The following is a 24,162-nucleotide window of genomic DNA, read 5'->3' on the forward strand; positions in this document are numbered from 1 at the left end:
TATTTATTAAGGGTATTCACCGGCAGATCCAATGACTATTCCCAACGTTGATTTGTAGGTATCTCAAATGGTGGGACAACTGACCCAAGAATTTAAAGCTGCTCAAAGGACGAGTCTCATGTATATTTATGTGGTTAGCATATCTACACAAAATTGAGAGATATCATATCTCTTTCTCATTTTTTTATTTATAAGCACTCCCTCCATTTCTCTATAGTTGAATCATTTTTTCATTTTGAGAAGTTTCCTCATAGTTGAGTCATTTTCCTACATAGTAACTTTTATCGCTTTCCTACTTTACTCTTTCTTACTTTATTCTCTCTACTTTATCCACTTTCTACTTTACTCTCTCTACTTTTTTCCCTCTCTTAATTCTTTATTCTCTCTACTTTAGGGCACCCGCAACGCGTGCCGACGCCGTTCCGCGTGCCGTTCCGCCGGAACGGTTTCGCCGCGGAACGCGTTGCGGCGCACCATTCCGCTCCCATTCCGTTCCGCGTGCCGACGTCACGGAACGCGGCACGGCTTGTGCCGCCACGCGCTGGGGCGACGTGGCGCTCCCCGCTTCGTGCGTGCTTCCCACTCGCCGTCCCGCGAGTGGGACACGTCAGCGATGACGCAATAATTAATTTTTTTTAAAAAATATATTTAAAAAAAAAATTTAACGGTCATATTACCGTTTTTTTAACTTTTTTTTAATTTTTTTTAATTTTATTTTTATTTTCTTATTCTATAAATACACCTAATTTATTACATTTCACACACAACTACACATCTACTCTTCCTAAACCAACATCAATTCCTCTCCAATTTTCTATTTCAATCTCCTTCACAAAATGTCCGGCGACGGGAATTACGGCGGTGGCGCCTCCGGTGGGTGGGATCTCAACGCGTTCGGCGATTGGGAGACCATGTACAACACACTTGGTGGTTCCGGGTCGTCGACGCCGGGCACCCAGGGGTCGGCGACGCCGGGTGGGTACCAACCACCCACTTTCGATGTGGATGCCTACGCTCGACCACCCGGCTCGCGGCTTTCTCAGGGTTTGTCCCAGATTCGGGAGGATATCCCCGTTGAACCCACCCAGGGAGGAAGCCGAGGCGGTGGAAGCTCTAGGGCTGCGTCTGAGGCACCCGAGGAGGAGGAGGAGGAACTGGAGGATCTGGGCCGGCATCCGTACAACAACGAAGAAACTAAGGCGGTGTACACCGCCTGGCTCACCGTCTCGTACGATCCCATCGTCGGGAACCAACAAGCCGCCAAGTGCTTCTGGGAAAAGGTCCGTGATGTCTACCACCAGACTAAGCCGAAAGGGGCCCGGAAGCGCAAATATACAATGCTCCGTGCTCACTTTGGCCGAGTCGACGCACAGGTAAAAAAATTTTGCGGCATCTACTCGGCCGAAGCGGCGAACTACCAAAGCGGAGCTTCGGGCGCCGACATTCTGAGGGCGGCTTTGCGCGTCTTCTACCAGGACACCAGTCTACAGTTCAAATATGTTGATATTTGGCAGCTCGTCAAGGACGAGGAAAGGTGGGCCGGCGGTGTCCGCTCGAGCTCGGGCTCAACCTCAAAGCGCACGAAGCACACGGCGAGCGGCAACTACTCGTCTGGTGACACCAGTGAGGCCAGCGAGGGTGAACCTCAGGTGTTTGGGGGTACGGGGGATCCAACGCCCGACGAATACGGGGGATCCAGCCGTGGGCGCCGTCGGCCGCAAGGGACGAAGGCGGCGAAGGCGGCTAGAGCGAGGAAGGGCCGAGGCGAATCAAGCCAGTCGGCCTCGGGATCGGGCTCGCGGGGAGGCTCGGACACACTTATGGTGGCGTACATGACCGCCTCAATGGCGGACACTTCCCGCTTCTCGTACGCCCAATTCACGGCCTGGTGGAACGGAATTGTGTATATGGCAGCACAACTTGGCCTTCCGACTCCCCCTCAACCTCGACCGCCTCCGGAGGATGATTCGCCGGCGGAGTAGTTTTTTTATTTTCCCACGTTTAATTGTGTGTTTTTTATTTTGTGTTTTTTATTTTTTTAGGATTTTAATTGTGTGCTTTTTTTATTTTTTTTAAGTTTAAGTTGAATTTTTTTTTAATGTTGTGCGTTTTTTAATAAAGTGTGTTTGTTTTTTTATTAAAGTGTGTTTATTTAAATTGAATTGGGTTGGAAATAAAAAAAAATGAAATTGAATGAATAGTAATTTAAGGAACGGTTAAGGAACGAAGGGTTGCAGGTTCCGTTCCTTAGTTAAGGAATGGAGTAAAAAAGTACAGTGGGGCCCTCAAATAGTGGTTTAAGGAACGGTATAGGAACAGCGTTGTGGATGACCTTATTCACTTTCTACTTTACTCTCTCTACTTTTTTCCCTCTCTTAATTTTTATCTATTTATTTAATGCATTCAACGTCACTTTCTTAAACTCCATGCCGAAAAGTTTTACCTCAATTATGAAGAAATGGAGGGAGTAGGGATGTCAATTTAGCCCGCAACCCGTGGGCTGACCCGAATAGCCCGCCAAATTTATAGGGTTAGGGCTGAAAATTTCCAGCCCGATAAAATTACAGCCCGATTAGCCCGCACCCGATTAACCCGCAACCCGTTAGGGCCAGACCCGAAAACCCGATGGGCTGGCCCGGAAACCCGATAAAATTTATATTGTTCTATTTGTTTGACTCTAATTCGACACTTCATTGATTATTTTATAATACAGATTACTGAAAAAATAACTTTCCATTTTATATATTAAATATATAAATTATATATTAAGTTTTTATTAATATAATAATAGATAAATGAATTAGAAACTTCAAATTTACTAAAAAAATATATTTAAATTTCTAAACATGCTTTAAAATTTCTTGATGTTTATGTTTTATGTTGCATAAATCTCAAATATTAGTTTTTGATCATGTTAATATTTGAGTTTACGCATATATCTCAAATTTATCATAATTAAATATTTTACATTTTATAAATATAACTAATTTTCACCATTATTTATTGGATTGATCGCATGTTAATTTTATCGGTAGCAACCCGATTAACCCGATGGGCTAACCCGAAACCCGAGCTTTTAGGGTTAGGGCTGAACTTTTATAACCCGAAAAAATAACAACCCGATTAGCCCGCACCTGATTGACCCGCAACCCGAATAGGGTTGGCCCAAAACCCCATGGGCTGGCCTGATTGACATCCCTAGGAGGGAGTATCTAATATACTTTATGCGAACATATCACCTTTTTTTGCCTCTTTTCAAGCTATTTTAAAAACTACAGATGACCGCAGAAGTTGTTATCAAAATTCGTCTTTTATGTTTTTGTTTGGCAAAATTTCATGTGGTGATGCTTACAAAAAATTGACAAGTTTCTGTTCTAATTTGATAATCTCTTCTTAGTAATTAATGTTGAACAATATACAATATTGGAATGGGTTCAAATTGTGAACAATTGTCATATCCACATTCTGTGCAAATATGTTTTTGTCCATACTTTTTTTAGTGGAATTACCTAAACATTTATACAAACAGGCGCATAAAATCAATAATAAAACCAAGTGATCCCATTATTCAATTGACAATTTCAAGGCCCATACAACAAACAGGGCTAAACTAAATCACAAGGTCAATCCCATTATTCTCACAGAATAAATGAAAAATCAACTTTCTTAGCAAAACACTGAATTTGGAACAAGAAATTTCATAATATCAGTGAAGAAAAAAAGGACTAAATATAGACAAAAAATAGAATTAGAAACAAAATAATTTTAAAATAAACATGTAGACAGGAAATTAGTAACAGAAAGCTTACTGAAGCAAAGCAAACTGTGTCGCAAGGCCTGTTCTTGTTAATTTATGCCCACAAAAAACGAAATATCAAGAAATTGAATAAACTCCTTAACATTAGATACCATGGGCATACATAAATCAAATAATTCTAGATAAAAATGTTTGAATCAACAGCAATCTCAGTCGAAAGATGGTGATTTGTATTAGATAATCACTGGATATCAGTCAATTGACAACAAATTGCATCACAGATTGCCATTTTTTCATCAACAAAAATATCAAAGTTAAAAAAAATGGCATTTGAATCAGAAATAGGAAAAATAAATGAATTTTTGAGATACTGATAAGAGATCAGATGGTAGTGCATGAAAGTATTCATCATTCAAATGCAGAAATATATCTATATGGGTAGATTATCATCATATCTTTTTCAGATCTCGTAAATTCAAAGACACAGGAAAAAACGAAATTATTAGACGAATCAGGATTTTAAGAATGAATATAATTTGCAGAATTAGATCGAAATAAATCATCACATAGATCGAAATCTGCAGAATCAATCACGGATCAAAAAACATTTGAAAAATTGGGAGTGGATTTGGAATCAGAATTTGAAGTGTCAATCACCACGTTGCACCTACTTTTTAGATGCAAATTAAGCCTGGGGCGACAATTACGATTCATCATATTCAAAGGCGAAACAATTCAAATAAAATTGAAAAATTGAGAATCAAAATCGATAAATTAGGAAGAAAAACCGGTGGAGTGAAAGGCAAAACGGAGCTCCGTGGTTTACTCTGCTGCAGAGAGGGGGAAGAAGTGGTAGGGAGAGTGGTTTATATAGAAAATGGATTTTGAGTTAGGGTTTTGAGTGGTTTATATCAACGGCGGAAAACATTTTAGAGATTTTTGTAGGGCTTCGCAGCTCAAATTTTATCGTTTTAAATTATGTTAATATTTTGTTTCACGAGCCCAAAATGGATTTAATATTTACTTACTACTATAAATTTTGAGTAATGTATAGCTCTTTATAATTAGACGGAAAAAAAATACAAAAATATCATTATACTGGATTTATCATATAAAAATATAAGTAGTAAATTTTTAATATATGGTGATTCTCAGTATGGTATAATATTTTCGAGATTTTGCTATGATAATTGTATGAATTTTTATTTACCACCGTATATACATATAGAATTTTTTTATACACCCTTAATACCAATTATTTTAATTTTATTTAAAATACTTATAATATAAACGATACAACAATATTGCGGTATATCGTATTGAAAGATGGTACGCCATAAAATTTCAGGATACCAATTTTTCTATGGCATACCAAAATGACCAAATTAAGCAAAGGTAATCTACTTAAAATAACCAAATCTCACTAGTCATATTCATAAGAATCTCTCTTTATTTTTATATTTTCCTTACGAAATTTACATAATATTTACAACTTCGGAATACAAGTGACAATTGCATACATCAAACAATAACAACATACTCAAACAAAAATACCTATAACTTGTTGCACATACGAGTTAGTTAAAAGTGTAGCTCGACTTGTGATCTTTAAATCACGAAAATGTCGTCGTGCTATGTAACTTTGGATCGAAGCTCGATGTCAGTTTGGAAGTAACACTGGTTTTGCTCTCTAATGTATCGAACATTACCTTTCATCATGCCGACAAGCTTCTGAGAAATGTTCAACGCCATTCCTTCTTGTGTCGAACAATTGCTTTCCGCACCAAACATATCTTCGATCAGAGAGTGAGGCAAGCCTTGGCCAGGATGAGCCATTCTGTACATACAAGTAAACAAAATCTTGTATAGTTCAACACAACTATATCAAATTTTCTCATATAGTGAGATTTTCACATCATAAACATGTAACATTTCAAAAAACCTTGCAATGTATTATAATGATCTTCTTAAGTTAAGAAAACCAGCATGGTTGTGTTTATAATACCTGAATTTCAGATGAACAAATTCATTTCCATCTTGTATTACTTTCAATTCAGATGATACATCCATTTCCACCCAACCATTTGGAGAAGGCGCGTAGTCCACAGTGCATAGCAAGAAATCGGACAAGGCCAATTGGAGCTTCACTTGATCGCCGTATACACATAGACTCTTTACTTGCTCGGGAATGTCATGGATAAGATGCAAATCCTTTTCTCTTAACAAAATCATAGCTTGGCTCAATATAGCATTCACAATATCTCCCAGACGAAACTCTTCGACTTTTAGCTCAGTCATGCTGCACGATGGAAGGAAACATCAGGTAAATAATGTATTCGTTACGTGCAACTAACATCGTGCTAGTATTAGAAAATGACTTGTTGTAGAAGATGAATTTAAAAAGACTTGCCTTTCCTCAAAACTTCCAACATGAGTGTTGTCGATGATGGATGAAATCTGTCGTTCACAGGCATTGCTAGTCTCGAGAAATTTGTTTTGATCATCTGAAGCGACCGAGCCTTGCAAGAGTTTATGGGTGAAACGGATGCCATTAAGAGGATTTTTAATCTCTTGCGTAACGTAAGCCAACTCTTTCCCTAGCAAAACCCCTTCCTCTTGGTCATGGTTATCAACTGTGGGCTCCTTTCGACTTATCATTGTCGTCTCCAAAAAGCACAAACATCCAAATATCTGTCCGCTCTCGTCTGCTCTCTTATACGCAGTCAAGTATACCTCGACAAACTCTCCTCCGCGGTTGAAAAACCCAAAGGCTAGCTTTTCGGTTTCATGGCCACTGATAGCACGGTACAAAAGGATCATAAACTTGGTTAGTGCGTCTTGGCCTTTCAATCGACATAAACTTCCGAAAATCTCCCCAGGCAGTGTTTTCCCAATTATCTCCTGCCTCATCCAACCGGTCAGCTTTTCCATGACCGCATTCCATTCAGAACAACGTGCATTCTCATCGGAAGCGAATATGGGCGGAATCACATTATTTACACTTTGTATTATAGCCTTGTAGTCACCTTGCATACGGATGATATTAGTCGTCGCTGTTTTGTCAGCGGTGATATCTTGACCTACAAAGCATGCCCCCACGACGTTGTTTTTGTAGTCCCTGCTAGTGCACGCATTTACCAGAAGGTATACGCCTGAGTTTAGTGCGTTCACTCCGAACTTCTTTAGCTGTATTTCCACATTTTTGTCCTCAATACCTTGAGGAAGTCGTCGAGATAGGTGAGTCGCGCAATAATGAAAAATAATCGAGCAACATATGCATAAACTGGTAAAAGTGAAAAAGTCGAAAAATATGAACACGATCAAACGAATAACAATAGTAACAAAGCCTCCAATGAAGTAAATGATATAACTATAGAATAATACAGAAGCTAAATGGTCTTAAACAAGAACAAGTTACCTTCAAGGGCTCGGGCGAGAAGGTTTTGGACAACTTCACGCGAATCATCATGGACAACATCAAGAACTAGTGACTTCCCAAGAGCTTCAACTAACTCCAATCCAGTTAACTCACATATTTTGGCATTCCATCCATTTATCAAACCAGAGGAGTCGACACCAAGAACTGGAGCAACAGATGTTTCGATTAATCGTGACATTTCAGCTGCCATTAGAGCAATTTCATCTACGTGTGCACCTTTCGAATCAGAGTTCACACCTGGTTTACAACCACTACCTTCAGTCTCTTGAAAGCTATCTCTCATTATAATTTGCAAAGAATGAATTGCATTGATCTCAGCAGCCTCCCACGGCGTACTCTTGCTTTTCGCTATTTCAAGAAAGGCATTAAACGATGATCTGGGATGCATCTTTCCACCATCATCTTTGTCTTCCGGATTTTGTTGAGCACCTCCCCACTTGATTTCCTTTGCAGTGTGAGACCTAAACCAAAAGACGAAGTCTCGAGTGAAAATTCTTGCAGCAGCCATGCCACAAACGGCATCACCTAATAAAGCTGCTTGTGGATAGCCAGCATCAACAAGACTGTCGGTACTCGACCCCATGGCATCTCCAAGTGTACTCAACAACCATTCAACGATATCATCCATCTGCGCCTCTGTTGGAGTGACACCAAGCAACCAACATTTCCCACCGTAACATAGCGCAGCCCCGTCACACTTCACAAGATCCATGATGTTAGGAGACTGAGTCACAATGCAAGCCGGAGCTTCTCTAAAGAGCATTTCAGTCAGCAACGTCTGCGTATGGATACTCCTCTTCTCCGCTATCTGTGAGGCAGCTTGAATCTCCATGTAAAGCTGCAAACCAAACGCCTGCATCAAAAACTCACAAGCATACCGGAGAGGAAAAGGGACATAGCGTGGAGACGTGTGGTGGCACACTACCAACCCCCACAACTTTCTCGAGCCACCATTCTTTACCATGACAGCCATCACCAACGAGGCAATAGACCCCATATTCACCATGTACAGAGCATGACAACCATAAGGCGCACGAAGGGTGGAATTCACCAAACAAAGAGGCTGTTTCAGCTTCTCGCTCTGAACTATCCCAACCGGTTTAGCCGTGCAATCATGGATCATCCTAACGCGATTCTGCTTAAACAAGAACCTCGCCGCCTGTGGGATATCCGTGGCAGGGTAATGCAGCCCTAGATACGGATCCAAATCAGACCTCCTAATCTCTGCCACAACCTCACCGTGATTATCCTCATGGAACTTATACGCCATAACCCTATCATACCTGGTAAGCCTCTGAACATCCTCCACCACCGCATCACACAACGCCCCCACATCACCCCCGGGCAACGACTGCAGCCTCGAAATCGCCCTCACAGCCAATTTCTGAGACCTGACAGCCTCAGCATGCACAGCAGCAGGATCACCACCATGACCAGGCTCCAAATCAATCACAATGCCTACATCAATCCTATGCAATATAGCATAAAACGGCCTGCGATTACTCCTCGAATACACCAAAATCGGATTCAACATCGACATCTCTCTCAAACCAACAGCCTTAGCCAATGAGGCATTGGACGAAGCAGTGAAAAAATTTCTAGCATCAACCCCAATCAAGCTCAATTTTCCCCCAATTACAACACCTTCAACCCCCAATATATCATAGCAATTCTCACTATAACCAATCACATCAAAATTAGGCTCTTCCACAGCAATCATACAACCAAAAGACTGCACAAAACCGCCCCTTTGAATCTTAGTCAAGTAAGAAGTCATCTCCTCCTGAGTGCACACAGTAGAAGGGGCAAAAGGGACCGACTTGCAGTAGTTAAAGAAGTTACCGGACATCCCAGATTGCTCGAACTCAGCCATCAATTTGGCGTCGGCATTGTATAAAGCTATAGTCTTGTCGTCGGTTTTGAGGTTGCTGGCGGCGGATGATGACGTGGCGGCTGCCGGGATCGTGTGAAGCTCCATTTAGTCAAGAATTGTGGTGTGGAATCGAATATATAGATGGAAGAGTTTTATCATCATTGGACCGTATGTTTTTTCCTGTGTGTGTGTGTATGTATAGAAAGAAAGATTCAATTTTGTTTCGTTTTCATTACAATGCTGCTGTAAAATTTGATGGCGATTACTGCCTTGCCTCAAAATATAATTAATGTTGGATTACATTTCTACTCGATGGAAAATTAACTGTATATGGCAACCTTGGAAAGTGAGAAAAGATAGAATTTCATGTGGCTTGGCTGCAATAAGAGTTGATTGGGCCCATCATTTTGCCCAATTTCCAACTCATCTTCTTCATCCCACACATCATTCTAACCGCAAAATAGTTTGTTGTTGCATTCGGTTGAAGAACAAAACGGAATAAGCGTTTCAAATTAAAATTAATTTGCCTGAAACAAACAAAAGTTTCATTCAGTGGCATTTCATCGTGCAACTGGTTACTATATAAAAATGCTCTACAAGTTTAATCACGTTCTCACTAATACGCGATTTTTATTGGAATATACAAATAAAGAGATTTTTACTGGAATCTAAACATGTATTGTATACACGATTTTTCAAATAAGATTCGGTGAAATAGGTTTGCGTTCAAGATTTATAGAGTACTATTACTTGAAAACTTAGCCCTACAAAAACAAAACTCAGATCAAACTACGATAACGTTTTATGTCGATCACACGGTCACTAGTACATGCAATATTACAATAACCATGTTTGCTGCCACAACGTATCAAGAGAATCAGATCCACCGGCAGCACTCTGTAACTACTGTGAAACTCGTGGTGATCGAGCACCAGCACGTGGAGGCGAAGAAGCTCTGACTGCTGCATAATCTGGTGTACCCTGCAGTGAATGCAAAGATAGATGTGACTCGCGTTGGTGAGAATTTACATGCATTAATGCACCAACAGTGACAGAACATACCTGTCGATTTTGGTTCATATGTTGAGTGGATTTATGTTGTGGATGGGGTTGGTGATATTGGTGCAGTTGTTCGTCCGGTTGCCTTGGTGGATCGTGATGCACGTTGTGTCCTTGCGTATTCATAGACCCTTGCTGCTGCTGGTGGTGTTGCAGAAGCTGATACTGCTGGTACTGCTGCTGCCAAAGCAGCTGCTGTTGCTCCTGCGACGTGTGCTGCTGATAAGCCAGTTGATGCACTTGGTACGTGGCGCCCTGAGGTTGTTGGTATTGGGTATCATGTGCCTGCTGAGGATTCACCTGAGGCTCGCGGCCTTGCTGTATCTGTGGCTGTTGCTGCTGTTCGCCATACTGCTGTTGAGACGGCTGCACTTGATACGGCTGCTGGGTTAGATACTGTTGCTGCATCTGATAGTAGGGATGCTGCATTTGCAGCTGCTGCTGATACTGCTGTTGCAGGAATTGCTGCTGCTGGTAATGATACTGCACCATCATCTGGTTCATGGCCAAGCTCTGTTGTTCTTGCCATTGTTGCTGAGTTGTTGGAGCAGCCGGATTCATGTTTTGCTGAGCATAAGAAACCGGTTGCTGTCCTCCAGGCATACTGATCGAAGTAGGAGATGTCAAGGTATCCATTTGCAGGTCCAGATCAGTTGCTCTATCCTCCGACTGGCTACGTTGTTGTCTAGCAGGAAACTTCTGAGCATTGTGCTGATTTGTGACGGGCTCATCTTGTTCTTTTGCTTTATCATCCGCAACCGCCCCTACTTCCGACTGGCTTCGTCTTCCACTACCTTGATTTGTTACTAATTTATGGCGATCAATGTAGGGAGATTGCTGTAACTTAAGCTCTCGATCTTGAGCTTGATTTTGGTCTTGGAACCATGACGATGCATGTCCGGGAGCTTGGACCACGTGATCTATTTCAACTGAGTCACCACAGGTGCTAGAAGGCTCCCCTGGATGATGCACTTCCCTTGGTGCATTATGCTGAAGACTCACTGATCCATCTCGTTCAGATTCACCGTGGACTTTGAGAGAGTCGACAGAATGAATGCTCTTCGGACTAGTCCCATACTCATCACAAGTCGTGGGGATCAACTCCCGAGATTCCTTTTCCTGAGACTTCAAAGAATTATGGTCCGATGAAGCTGAACACTTCGACTGGTTGAGCTCATGATCCAACTCCGGTTGAACATTGGGTAATCTGGATTGGCATGCTTCAATCGATTCACTTGTCTCTATTGACTTCCCAACCTCATTTTCTTTAGACTGCATACCTAATTCAGCACTAACATCCATTAGCCCTGGTACGTCTCCTCTAGATTGGGACGAGAAATCCTTGACTGAATCACGCAAAGTTAAAGCATTCCCCGTAGCATGGTCAGAAAATTCAACAGCAGCAACCACAGGCCCCAGTCCGTCTTCTCTAGACTGACAGGAAACTGTAGCTGGTTTACTGTCTCGAGATTCATTAACATTGGACAAAACTTCTTTGGTCGACAGCAGTTGCAGTTTTTCCTTGGCGTTGCTGCTCGGGTCCATAAGAGGTGCGGGAGATTCAGGTACCTGTTCTTTCCCATGAAGTTGGTTGGAATGGTCTGTGGATGGCCGGCTAAGCACATGGTGGTCATACTTCCCTTTTTTATCCCTGGCCGAACCTATTGGGTAACTGCCCGGTGCAGGGTGCTTAGACAGCGTCTTTAACCTTAACGACTGGGGGAATAATTTGACGTGTCGATTCCATGCCTCTTTTATATCATGCAAAGTCCCGCAAAGATTGACAAACTGAAACCAGTATACGAATATCAGGCATCAATGCAGCATCAGAAGAACAAGAATCGAATATTAGGCATCAATGCAGCATCAGAAGAACAAGAATCTGGTCTAGCAGAGATATAGAAAATTCTGTTCAAGTGCGCTAAAGTTTATAATTGACACGGTCATGGATTCAGTAAATATGCTTCTCGGTATTAGTCAAACAATATCACCCAGCCATTTAAGTTCAAATACGAGTTGCCTGTTTAACACAGATCATCGATAAAACTTGAGGAAAATACAAGAAAACATCTCCATTTACAAACATCTATACTCTGTAAAATGGCTATGAGCTCAAATAATGCAAGAATGATCACATAGTGACAAAGTGTCAGCATAATGATACCGAGTGATGATGGAAAAACGACCTCTAAAAACAAGCATGATAGGTTCTCTCGATCTTTGGCATCCAAACCTTCATTTTCATCTAATCCGGGTGAAATGGCATCTGCTATGACTGAATTTATGATGTTGAGATGGCTTGCTCCTTCATGAGTCATTGCAAATTTTACTAATTCCTGCAAATGGGAAATAACAATTGATTGTTGACCTTCACCCCTTGTTGGTTTTGTATATAAAACACCAAAATTGTGCTATAGACAAGTAAATCTAGAGGAGATAAGGGGATAACTCCATACTTAGTAATGTAAATCTGGAAACATCGGTGATCTATTTTAGATCCGTGTAGAATGGAGATCACTTTTTCTATATAATAACCAAAGGAAGGAAAGAACACCCAACAATCGCATGCTAGTCTTCAATTACCTCTAAAAGGAATCTGCAACGAGGCACCTGTTGTATACCTTCAATTAATACATCTCTACAAGCACCAGTGCTACCTGTTGTCTACCAGCCAGTTAGGTTTAGTTAGAAAAAACTTATGGAATCAGGAACGAGCGACATAATATATCATGACAAGAGAAATTAAACAAAGACCATAGAAGAATATTCCAAAATAGTGTGTAGAACATCTCTGGCACCCAAGAAGCCAAGACATAAACGACAATTTTTTCACTGCACTATAAGGTATGCACTCCTATGATAGATAAGCTTTCCAAGTCGAAAAAGTGGGGGCTAAGTGTGAACACTCTGAACTGATTGCTTTCTCACCATTCATTTCTTTTGCAACTTGCCAAAGCACGAACACTACATTATAGAACTTAAGTTTTTCTGATACTAGAATTACTTAAGTCAAGTTTCATACCAAGAATGTAAGGCGGGCAAAGTGCAAATACAGAGTGGGAAGAAGGCGTAGCTTCTGCTTCTCCCTTGCTTTTTTAAGTGCTTTCTCATATGTGGCAGAAGCTGCTGCAAAGTTGCCCTAAAAGTTCAAACCATGCCTTTAGCACTAAGTGCTAGAAATATGCAACAATGTAACTCATACCAGACGTCTTTCCAGGTTAGCTTGTGCGGCGATGCTTTCAATGAAGTTTGAATCAGTTTTTGGATCACAAAGAGCTAATGCAGCACGAGCACCATGGGCGTCTCCTATGTGCTCCTTAAACCTTGCATCAAATAGATGGATTTCTGGTACAGTCTGCACCATATTAACAAATCAGAAATCAAATTCTCAAAAACAAAGACATAAAAGTTCTTTCTTTACAGATGGGACAAATTAGATGTTAAAATCAGATATTTCACATGTAGATAAAACCAAATAATAATAATTTCCAAATTTATGAAAGAAGGTAAAGGAAATAATAATTTATGAAAAGCCAAATTTGATTCCAAAGAATATTAGATAAGCTTAAATGCAGAAAAACCAGTTATACATAACACTAATCATTGTACGCATATTTCTAAACCACACCAATTTCGGCTTATACTATCAAGAAGACTTTCAGATCTTTGAGTACCCCTTCTCGCACCCAGCCAGAAGAGGAACCATGCAGAATAAGACAGTTTGACTGTATCCACAATTGACTAACTTAACCACAAATGAGGGAGAATTGAACCTTTAAAAATATTTGAGTGGCCCGGGCTAGCGCAGAAATAGCCAGCTCACGTCCTCCTTTCGATTCCAGGAACTCCACATATCGTATCCAGAATTCAGGGTAACGGGCACAAGGAATCAAGCATCTTTCATAGAGTTTCATGGTCTGAACATATATAGACATTTAAATACAGTATGGTAAATCTATACAGAAGCATGATAATTGTTAAAAACTTGCCCGGTCCAAATTGTCTTCCTTCTCAATGAAATCCAGGTATAGATGCCAATTAATTAATTGGTCATCATCGAGAGGAGTAACATCAAAAAAACGCCTTTGGATCCTTGACTCAAAACGTTTTACTTTACCATCCATGCGGCATGCTTCCAGATAGAATTCTTCACCAATATATCTATATCTATCCAGCGCTTTGGAATTGAGGGTTCTACTGGAAGAATCTAGCATATCCTTGATGACAAGAGCAATTTCATCCCTAGATAATTCCATTGCAGCACAAGGAACAGATATTTGCTCTACTATGCTGTCATTTTTTTCATATCCGATCTCCTCTTCCAAATTCGCAACAAACTGCTTGAAGCTGGAGTACAGGGTGAAAAATGTGAATGACAGAAATAAATAGGGTAAGTCATAGTTGTGATATTAGAGAAACTATTGAGGGCAGCTGGGACTGAAAAGCATACCCCTCTTTTTGGATAAGTTGGAGAATGACTTACTTGTCATAATACAACTGCAGCTTCTTTGTCGGAAACCTCAATGCCCAGATGTAACTTTGTGCAAGAAAGCTCCATCCCTCCTGACTGAATTCATATTTCATGTACTTGTCCCATAGGATATGGCAAAAGTAATCCTTTCCAACAAATGAGATGGCTCTTTCAAACAATCTGTCAAAATGAACGACATATTGAGTACTATTAGTAGATGATAGCTCCTACAATAGGATCCCAGTATTTCAATAATTCGGCAGCATAAACCAGTTACAGAAAAAAGTTTCACTGACACAGGAAAGTTACTCATTTATGAGAAAACTTGAATGTTTGGTTACATCAGCCAGCTTGATTAACTCCAGACAGTCCAAGATCATATGCGTAGTTTTCCAGCATTCAAATTCTTGCCATGAGACATCCATGTATTTATATATGAGTTGGTTATTATAAATCCTCTTCTTATCGTGAGTCCTTAGCCCCTTTCTTGTTAATGCCCCGTGAGTATAAAATTACTAATTCCATTGTAGTATAATTTATTGAACTCAAAAACACAAAAAAATCGCCACCTCCATGAGGATTCGAACACATGAAAATTTCATTTTTTTTAGTTCAGAAAATTATCCGTCGGATACAATAATTTTATACGTCCAATCCAAAAATAAAAAGGGGACCCATGGACTCATGATAAGAAGGGGAACCATTTGATCCCTCTCCTGTACATAAGTTACAAAGATTGATGTCATTAATCCAAATTTTGGTATTATATACATTTTCACAGAATTCCCTACAGTAAAGGTCCATTGATAGAAGTAGCACTAATTCATTGAAGTTTTTCCCTAATGCCAATACACACAAAATATTTACTTAAGGAATCAAATCTGGGTTCTAACAATAACCTACTCATGTATATAAGTTTTCTCATAAAAAAATGCAGCTCATCAAAGTTCACTGGTCAATAAATTTCCTAAATAAAAACGTTAGACAATTTAGCTCTAAAAAGTAAAAAAACATTCAAGCATAGATTATTATCTAAGGAAGTGCCTATAAATGGACAGATTCATTGATAGTACCGCCGAATATCCCCAGGGGATTCAAAACAAGCTGCAGCAAATGTGAAATAATCAGACCAGAAACCGACTGAATACATTGCCACTTCTACTGCTCGTTCATATATATCAACAGCTTCTTGAGAGTTGCAAAACTTTGCCTTCTGATAAGCATATTTCTCCAAATGCCAATGACACAATGGGAATCTTGACAAAAAGGATTCATATGCAAGGGAAATAGTATTTATATCCTCCTGCAGTTCAAAGTCATTTGTTAACTGGGGCAGGGCATAGTATTGATAATGTTCCTTGCGATTCAGAAATAGGTAAATTCTAGTGCATTCACCAACCAGTGCTCTCATGTTTATGCATATCCTAACCGAATCATCAATACAAACATGTCCTTGTGTATATTATGATATCAAATTTTTTGAAAAAAAAAAACTAGTTGCTGATTCTCAACAACATACTGTATTACATAACTTTCAGTGGGTGTTATCTAACATCTCGCACTAACTGCTTATTAAGGACCTAAACAGAATGGCAATCAGTGAGAAAGGAGAACAAACAAGGATGACAAGAGTACATATATTTGAAGCATATCCAAGATTAATTGTTTAAGCACCAAGCGCTTGAGAATTCGACTAATTGGATTTAAGAGTTTAGTGATACCGTTTAATATATGACAATAAATGCAGAGGCAAGCACATTTAACGAACATCGTCACAACAGAAAACTTATTAACAGCAGGCACATATATATACGTACCGGAGATGCAGTTTCAAGCTCTGAAATCAACAATCGCCAGGCATTGTAGTCTTGCGGGCAGCCAGAAATTACATTGTTCACTTTCTCAGAAAGACTGATGGCTACAAAAGCACATGATGATTGATTAACCACTAAATACACAGCTGATAATATATGCATCTATTATGTAAAATGGATACAAGTTTATGTAAAATGCAATCACTAACAAATATATCCAATAAGTTTACTTAATTAAACCTATTTTGCATCAACTAAATCAAAGAACATCTAAATGTCATTCCGTTTTGCTAAACCCTTAACCAATCAAACAAGCAGAAAATTGATAAATTTTAATTAATAAATAAATAAATAAACAAATACATCATGTTCGTCTCCACACTGAATTAGCTTAAATTTTTACCCTCCAAACCAATTTTTCAGACGCATGAATTGAATAATTAAAGTAGATTACAGTTGAAAGTAATTGAAGTGGAATATCTACTCAAATTTGCGGCGGCGGAGGTCGGCGTAGCCATTGAAAGAGCTCGCTCCTGCTGCTAGGGTTTTGATACTAGCAGAAGTAGTAGCATTCCATGTGTTTATGCATTCGCCATGACTTGTTCGCCTTCTTTTCTCGGTGAAAAAGTAATCGAAGCTTGCTTAACATAGGAAATTTCAGGATTTGATTGTTTTAGCTCTTTCATCGTTAAATATTCCTCTTTTTTTAAAAAAAAAATTAGTCCATAAAACTATAAAATTTGCTTAAACTTTAAAATTTGCTTAAACTTTAAAATTTGTATATAATATCACAAACTTTGCACTTTGTTTGGTATTTTCCACGGCATGTCTATTACTCTATTTGACTAACTTACGAGGCTTTTTTTTATCATACTTAACACAATTAAATCAGCGTTGTTTTCAACGTGACTTTTTATCCTACATGTTATGAACTTAAAAAGTGGTTTAAATATCATAAAACGTACCTACGTAAAATAAGATTTTGTTGAAAATATCTTATTTGAGTGAGTTTGGGAAATACCAAACAAAATGCAAAGTTTGTGATATTGTAAACCAATTTCAAAATTCATGGAAAATACCAAATTTTAAGCAAAGTTCATTATGTAAGAGACCAATATCCCCTTTTTTTTCTTTATTCTTTCTCATTTCATACACATTCTAATTAAATTGATTTACAAAATAACTTTTAAATATGAAATTCCATTAAAATTTTTAAAAAAATATAGTTATCCCTTCGTTCCACTCAAAATTTCCTCCCAAAATGTTCACTTTCTATATTTGGAAATAAATACATATCTCCTCATTAAAATATTATATTCCCTTCGTTCGTGATTAAAATGTTTCATATTTGATTAGCACGAGTTTTAAGAAATTGTTTTACTTTATGTCGTACTCCAAGTGGTAGAAAAATTAGTGGAATGTAGGACCTATTTTTAATATATTGATTTAATAATAAAATGTGTATGGAATGGGTTAGTGGTATGTAGGGTCCACTTACCAAATATAGTAAAAGTGGAATTGGACATTTATTGGCAGACGGATGAAAGAAAAAATGGAGCGGACAGAGGAAGTACTATTTTTCTCTCTCTACATACTCCACTTAACAACTCCTAAAATTTTGTGTCATTCAAGATGGAGACATCTTGAGTGGGACAGGGAGAGTAGTAATTAATAATTGCAAATTTACAGAAATCTCATTTATTAATAAGGTGACCAGCGTACCAAGATGTGTTCAGTTAAATAAAGTCGGAGTGGGTTGTGTTGTTATTTATGGTGTATAAACACATAATATTTGGAGTATGTTCGAAAGTGTTAAGATTTCCGATTATACATTAGTTTGATATTATCTGTTTTAGGCCGAACTCACCACACGATTTTTTTGGGTCTTTCCCAAAAAGCCTCAAATTTGGAGAGAGCTTGTCCAAGCATGACTCCTGCAAGTCCAAGTATGATAATTGTGTGTTTATCATAAGGGAAGAGGGTGCATCTGTTGTGTATCTACTATTGTACGTAGATGATATGCTAATAGCAAGGGGCAGACCTATGTGTAATGAGGGTGGGGCTAAAGCCCTTAACAAAATTGTTTATTAACCTTTAACCTTTTATAAATTTTTAAATTTTATCCAAATTTAAGGCAAATCTATCATTATATAAAGTGCGAGTTGTCTTAAAAATAAAAAGATTGCCATTGAGGACTGTTTTGGCGGGAACCGTTATAAAATACATGAAAACTTTGACTTGTACTTTTATGAGCATGCACTATAATTATATCCTTTAACTGCAAGCATAATTCTATTTTATAATTCCATTAAATGTTTTAAATATTATTATAATGATGTCGTATGTTTGTTTAATACTGAAATGCAGCAAATTAATATATGCTATGAAGTAATGAACTATTTAATTTATTGTGTATATGTTGGAAAATTAGCATGAACAATACAATTTTAAAATTTGTTAATATAAATTCTACTTAATTAATAATTGAAATATAATTATAAAAGTGAGATGAGTCGGGAAACTTCATTAACGTCACTGATATTATATTAAATTAATTTTATGCATAAAACAAGTTTTGGTTAGTATCAAAGTCCCGAATAATTATGGTTAGTATCAAAGTCTCGATTCTGTTGAATTGTAAAGCTGCTAGAGCATTGATTAAATTAAAAGGCAAATTTTATTGGACAAAAATATGGTCCAATACAATGTAAAGAAATTGGCTTCTCACTGAAGTTTTAAACTTCTATAAATACCAATTCAAGTTTTCCATAGCATCATTATCCAAAAACTCATTGGGCAAAACCCCAGTCCAACCAAGAGTAGAAATCGAAACAAGATATGAGAGAAGAAACACATCAAAATGATGAAGAATTTTTTTTTGGTTATTTTCAAGATTCAGATTCCAATTTCAACATGATGAAGAAATTTTTTTTGGTTATTTTATAATGATAGATTTTCTAAGGCCGACCAAAAGGACAATATGGTCGAAATTAGTGGGGTTTCCAACAAATTTATATAAATAAATTCATTTTTATACATGTTTGAAGAAATTAAAGCAATAAATTAATTTGAAGTAAAACATATGTGCATGCACGTGGGTTACCATAAAGAATGAAAGAATGTTGTTTCTCTTGAATGTATCTCATTTTTACGTAGATAATGTAGTTCGATCTGTTTATAGTCCGATAGTTATGAGCGTTGTTCTTATAGATGAAAAGAATTTATTTAATGTGAATTAGACTAATTATTAGTGACACTACTATTTATTAGCATTTTTTAAATAATATTGACATTATGAATGTGTTATATCATATTTTTTTTGTAGCTGATGTAATTCGATCTATTTAGAGTTCGATAATTATATGTGATATTGTTATGTAAAAAGAATTCATCTAATGTGAATCAGACTAATTAATTGATATCACTATTTATTAGCAATTTTTTGTTGTGAATAATATTAAAATTATGAATATGTTAAATTTTGTTCAATCCAACATAATAATTTCTTTTCATCAATTTTCTTTGTAATTTTTTTCTGGTAAATCTTTTATTGTACCAATTTTTTGTAGTTGATGTAGCTAGATCCATTCATGAGTCCTATAACTATAAGTGATATTGTTACATAAGAAAAGAATTCATCTAATGTGAACTAATTTCGATTTATCAACTTTGATTCAAGATGAAGACACTATTTATTATCGCTCTTTTGTTGTAAACGAATATTAACATTATGAATCATGTTAATATTGTTCAATCAAGCACAACTTTTTTTCCATTAATTCTTTAATGAAATGATTTTACTTTTTTCATATTTTTCTATTTTTGACATATTAATTTAGTATACATATTTTCAATTAATTAAATTTTAGGTTAATGTAATAGAAAAATATTTTTTGTGTAGGTAATTATTACTATATGTTTATTGTATTAGGTATAAAGACTCGAACATCGAAGCAAAAGATTGATCAAGAAAGAAGACAAGATGTAAATTTAAGGCTGTCTATAAGAGAGGTAGAGATGGAAGAACTTATACCTACCGACTGTGTTTGAGGTTGCGGTATTGGTGGTGAAAGATTTTAACGAAGCGTTTGGTGATACATGTATTATTATACTTCCTTCGTCCGCGAATAGAAGTCCCATTTTTTTCATTTTATTCCGTCAGCGAATAGGAGTCTCGGTTCACTTTTACCATAAATGGTAATAGGGTCCCACCTTCCACTAACTCATTCCACTCACATTTCATTTAAAACTAATATATACAAGTGGGACCCCTATTTCACCAACTTTTTTCCACCAACTTTTCTTAACATTTATTAAAACCCGTGCCGCCATGGAGTGGGACTCCTAATGGCGGATAGAGGGATTAGAATTTTGTTTCGGGCAATTGAAGTGCATTAACTACTGCTTAATTGTTATTATTCTAAGTTAAGTTTGTATTTAAGTATACATGTTGTGCATTAGCATACATGTGGATAAAGTATGATTGTAATGTTTTTATTTGAAATTTGAAAAATAGTCTACATCTCAAGGAAGATGACCGCTTTCTTAGATGACACGGGATTTTATGCGACTTTAATTTGTGTGTTAAGTGGAGAGAGCAAAATAAGAGAGAGAGAATAAAGTAGAGATAAAAGATGTTTCCAAATTTAGTAATAGGTCATCTTAGTTGAGACAAATCAAAAGGAAAAATGAGTCATTTTCAATGGGACTGACGGAGTACTATAATTAGCATTTGTTTTTTTTGTTTTTGTTTTTTTGAAACATTTGTATGGAGTACTATATATCTACTAAAGTGTTATTCAAAATAACACATTTTCTTAATTGGAAACACCATTATCTCCAATTATTCTTTATCTTATTATTCTTTCTCCACTCAACTCACAAAATAAGAATATACTACAAAATCTACAACGAATAAGAATTAGAGTGGGACAAGAGAAATATATTTCCTTTTTTAAAAATGTACTTAATTATATTAATCTTATTTTTGTTGAATTATTTAGAATTTGTATTCATTAAATGAAAATCACATTACCCGTGCATAGCACGTTTGTTAATACTAGTTAGTATATAAAAGCCTTTATAAATAAGCTAAAACATCTAAAAATATACTTTAAAACAAATTTAGAAATCATAGACCTTATCGTTATTTATTTCTACGTCCTTCCCTGCTAATAGCAACTTCATATTCAAAAGAGATAAGGAACATCAAGGAGAAGCTGATGTGTGACTTTCAAATAAAGGACTTAGGGAAGTGTAAGAATGATATTGGGCATTGACATAATGAGGGGTACAGAGAAAGGAAAGTTGTGGCATTTCTAAACTGGCTACATCAAAAGAACCTTGAAAAAGTTCAATGCATATAATATAAAGCCGACAACAACTCCTAGAGCCCAACACATTAAGCTTTCAATTGACCAAAAAGGCTAAGACACGAAGAAAAGGAAATGAGAGTATAGTGGAAGCATTATTTACATGTTGATATGTACAAAACCAGATAGCCCATGCCATTAGCACCACAATAATAGCGGATCCAGAAACTAAATATCGTGGGATCGAATCAAATAATAAATATTAAAAAAATTATTTAAATTAATTATTTTATAAATACGTATATTTTTATTAAATAATTAATGCAAGTATCGATATTCTGAAAACAACATACTTCCTCCGTCCTGCCATAAGGTGAGACGAAATTAAAATACATATTTCTTTTTTTACACGGAATTAGAGAAAAATGATATATAGAGAAAAAGAAATATGCGACACTTACTGTGAGACGAAAAGAGTATATTTTTTATGTAACATCTTAAATTTTTAAAAATTAAAAATATAATTAGAATATGAATGATAAGGTTGAAAATTTAAATTATAAAACTAAAATTAGAAGAAATTAAGAAATATTATTTACTTTATAGATATTGTTTATGTAGATAAGTAGATTTATTGATATATAAAAAATATATTTAACATTAATTGAAATTATTGGATAAGAATATATTTTTAATAAACTTCTTATAATTAATACAACTAAATAAAGAAATAAAACTCAAAACCCATATTAAATTTTACAATTAGAAAACTTAAAAATTTGTAATCTTTCAAAATTGTCAAATTGTGGGGTATGGATTATCTGTTTTGATGCATGGTAAGAGCATCGGCAATGGCGCCCGTCCCGGCGGAATTCTGACCGGCGTGCCGAAATTTCGCGGCGGACGTCCGCCATTGTGCATGGTATGCACGGATACGGAATTCCGCCGAGGACACCGCAGTTCCGCGGCGTTACGCGGAATTCCGTTGCGACGGGCGTGCGGACTTCCGCCATTGCGTTGACTCCCACGGACGTCCGCGCGGAATTCCCGTTTATTGTATTAAATTTTTTTAATTGTGGAAAGTCCTTCGGGAAGTCCTTGGGATGTCCGCCATTATGCAGTGAGAAGTCCTTATGACGTGGCAGTGCAGTGGAAAGTCCGCATGATGTGGCAGGAGGTGTTTTTGGGAATTCCGCGGGAAATTCCACCGGGAATTCCGCGCCACCGATGATGCTCTAACTAGATAAAGATAAATATTGGGAAGAAAAATAATGATGACATATCCATTTCTCTCTCCTCATTCTTCACCTAACCTTGCGCCAAACCCAATTTCGTTTCTCTCCTTGGCAAAAGAATTGAAAGGCTTCTTGTCTTCTTCTTCTTCTTCTTCTTCTTCTTCTTCTTCTTCTTCATTCTCGACAGTGCCTCCCTTGCCGGAGATTCCGGACGTCTCCCTTCCTCACTTCCTTTCTTTGTCTCTGCTCAGTCTCATCTCACACTGCGTGAAGCGGGGCGGAGACGCGAACGACGTGGGGTTGGAGGCTGATTAAATGAACTTTTCGGCGGCACTCCGTGGCCGGTGGTGGGGTCGGCCGACCCCACCGTTGCACCACAATCATATACATGTCTGACTACGGGAGAGAGCATTGGAATGATTTGAAGTGGATCATGAGGTACTTGAAATGAGCCAATGGACTTGGGATTTTGTGACTCGGATTATGCGGCAAACTCGGACATTCGACGGTCAGAGACTGGGTATATCTTCACATTATTCGGGTCTCTATTTTGTTGGAAATCGTGTTTGAAAAATGATGTGGCACTGTCAACAACAAATGCGGAGTACATAGCGCTTACATTAGTTGTGAAAGAAAGTATATGGTTGAAAGGGTTGGCTGCTGATTCAGATGTATGCTAAGATGCAATCACAATGTTTTGTGACAATAATGGTGTCACCTGTCTAGTTAGCCACCAAATGTTCCATGAACGATTTAAACACATCGACGTAAGATTACATTTTATACGAGACGGGGTGCAAAATGGCAGGGTCATAGTGGCTAACACCACTATTTCATCTTCGGTCCTATTTCATCTTCCTTGGGACGAAAGGAGTATACAATATCTTTCTCTTTCTCACCTATTCATAGCTACTAGTATAGTTTAAAATCTACTTCTACAATATTTCTTTTTATGAGAAATGATTATATGTCAATGAATTATGACGCGGCGGAGTCCTCCCAATGGAAATGCTCTCTCAAGCCCAACAAATCAATTGTCATAGGACGTGATTGCTGGACTTGGAGTTAAAGATAAAAAGGCTTCCAACATAGATTTGAAGGAAAATTATTACTCCCTTCGTTTATGATAGATATCACACTTTTCATTTTAGTTTAACATATAAAAGATGTCACATTTCTTTTTTTAAGAAAAAACTCTCTCT

The 24,162-nt window shown here is 37.5% G+C and overlaps 2 protein-coding genes and 3 non-coding genes across 6 annotated transcripts; all 5 read right to left on the bottom strand.

The window, feature by feature from the left end:
• Positions 1–3,959: 3,959 nt before the first annotated feature.
• LOC121788129 lies at positions 3,960–4,044 on the bottom strand. The gene has a single exon (XR_006047581.1). It is a non-coding gene; the product is annotated as a small nucleolar RNA Z196/R39/R59 family (small nucleolar RNA).
• An 88-nt stretch (positions 4,045–4,132) lies between these two features.
• LOC121788128 lies at positions 4,133–4,217 on the bottom strand. The gene has a single exon (XR_006047580.1). It is a non-coding gene; the product is annotated as a small nucleolar RNA Z195/SNORD33/SNORD32 family (small nucleolar RNA).
• Positions 4,218–4,388: 171 nt separating this feature from the next.
• LOC121788150 lies at positions 4,389–4,478 on the bottom strand. Its single transcript, XR_006047602.1, has one exon. It is a non-coding gene; the product is annotated as a small nucleolar RNA U31b (small nucleolar RNA).
• A 709-nt stretch (positions 4,479–5,187) lies between these two features.
• LOC121787535 (phytochrome E-like) lies at positions 5,188–9,314 on the bottom strand. The gene is made up of 4 exons (XM_042186298.1): positions 7,176–9,314; positions 6,168–6,972; positions 5,763–6,056; positions 5,188–5,594 (listed from the first exon to the last, which is right to left on the bottom strand). Exons 1-4 carry the CDS (start codon positions 9,172–9,174, stop codon positions 5,390–5,392), a joined length of 3,303 nt encoding a protein of 1,100 aa, XP_042042232.1. The 5' UTR covers positions 9,175–9,314; the 3' UTR covers positions 5,188–5,389.
• Positions 9,315–9,702: 388 nt separating this feature from the next.
• Positions 9,703–17,083, bottom strand: LOC121787223. Of its 2 annotated transcripts, none has more exons than XM_042185902.1 (12): positions 16,898–17,083; positions 16,417–16,517; positions 15,673–15,902; positions 14,612–14,779; positions 14,118–14,475; positions 13,902–14,045; positions 13,331–13,483; positions 13,151–13,267; positions 12,712–12,792; positions 12,315–12,464; positions 10,132–11,916; positions 9,703–10,050 (listed from the first exon to the last, which is right to left on the bottom strand). In XM_042185902.1, exons 1-12 carry the CDS (start codon positions 16,929–16,931, stop codon positions 9,973–9,975), a joined length of 3,399 nt encoding a protein of 1,132 aa, XP_042041836.1. In that variant the 5' UTR covers positions 16,932–17,083; the 3' UTR covers positions 9,703–9,972. The 2 variants fall into 2 exon arrangements, with proteins under 2 accessions (XP_042041836.1, XP_042041835.1); XM_042185901.1 differs by having other exon boundaries at positions 16,868–17,083.
• Positions 17,084–24,162: the final 7,079 nt, after the last annotated feature.

This window comes from Salvia splendens, chromosome 22 (assembly GCF_004379255.2).
Source record: "Salvia splendens isolate huo1 chromosome 22, SspV2, whole genome shotgun sequence".
In the NCBI taxonomy this organism is placed as follows: Eukaryota; Viridiplantae; Streptophyta; class Magnoliopsida; order Lamiales; family Lamiaceae; genus Salvia; species Salvia splendens.

Bases quoted from the DNA above. Each gene is read 5' to 3' on its own strand.
- LOC121787535 (XM_042186298.1), bottom strand. From the start codon at position 9,174: ATGGAGCTTCACACGATCCCGGCAGCCGCCACGTCATCATCCGCCGCC. The intron at 6,973-7,175 runs GTAACTTGTTCT...GACTTCCTCAAG, and splicing joins TCTCGCCCGAGCCCTTGAAG to GTATTGAGGACAAAAATGTG. The intron at 5,595-5,762 runs GTATTATAAACA...TTGTATGTACAG, and splicing joins TTTGTTCATCTGAAATTCAG to AATGGCTCATCCTGGCCAAG.
- LOC121787223 (XM_042185901.1), bottom strand. From the start codon at position 16,931: ATGGCTACGCCGACCTCCGCCGCCGCAAATTTGAGTAGATATTCCACT. The intron at 13,268-13,330 runs GTATGAGTTACA...TTGAACTTTTAG, and splicing joins CTAACCTGGAAAGACGTCTG to GGCAACTTTGCAGCAGCTTC. The intron at 11,917-12,314 runs GTCGTTTTTCCA...TACTGGTTTCAG, and splicing joins TATCATGCTTGTTTTTAGAG to TTTGTCAATCTTTGCGGGAC.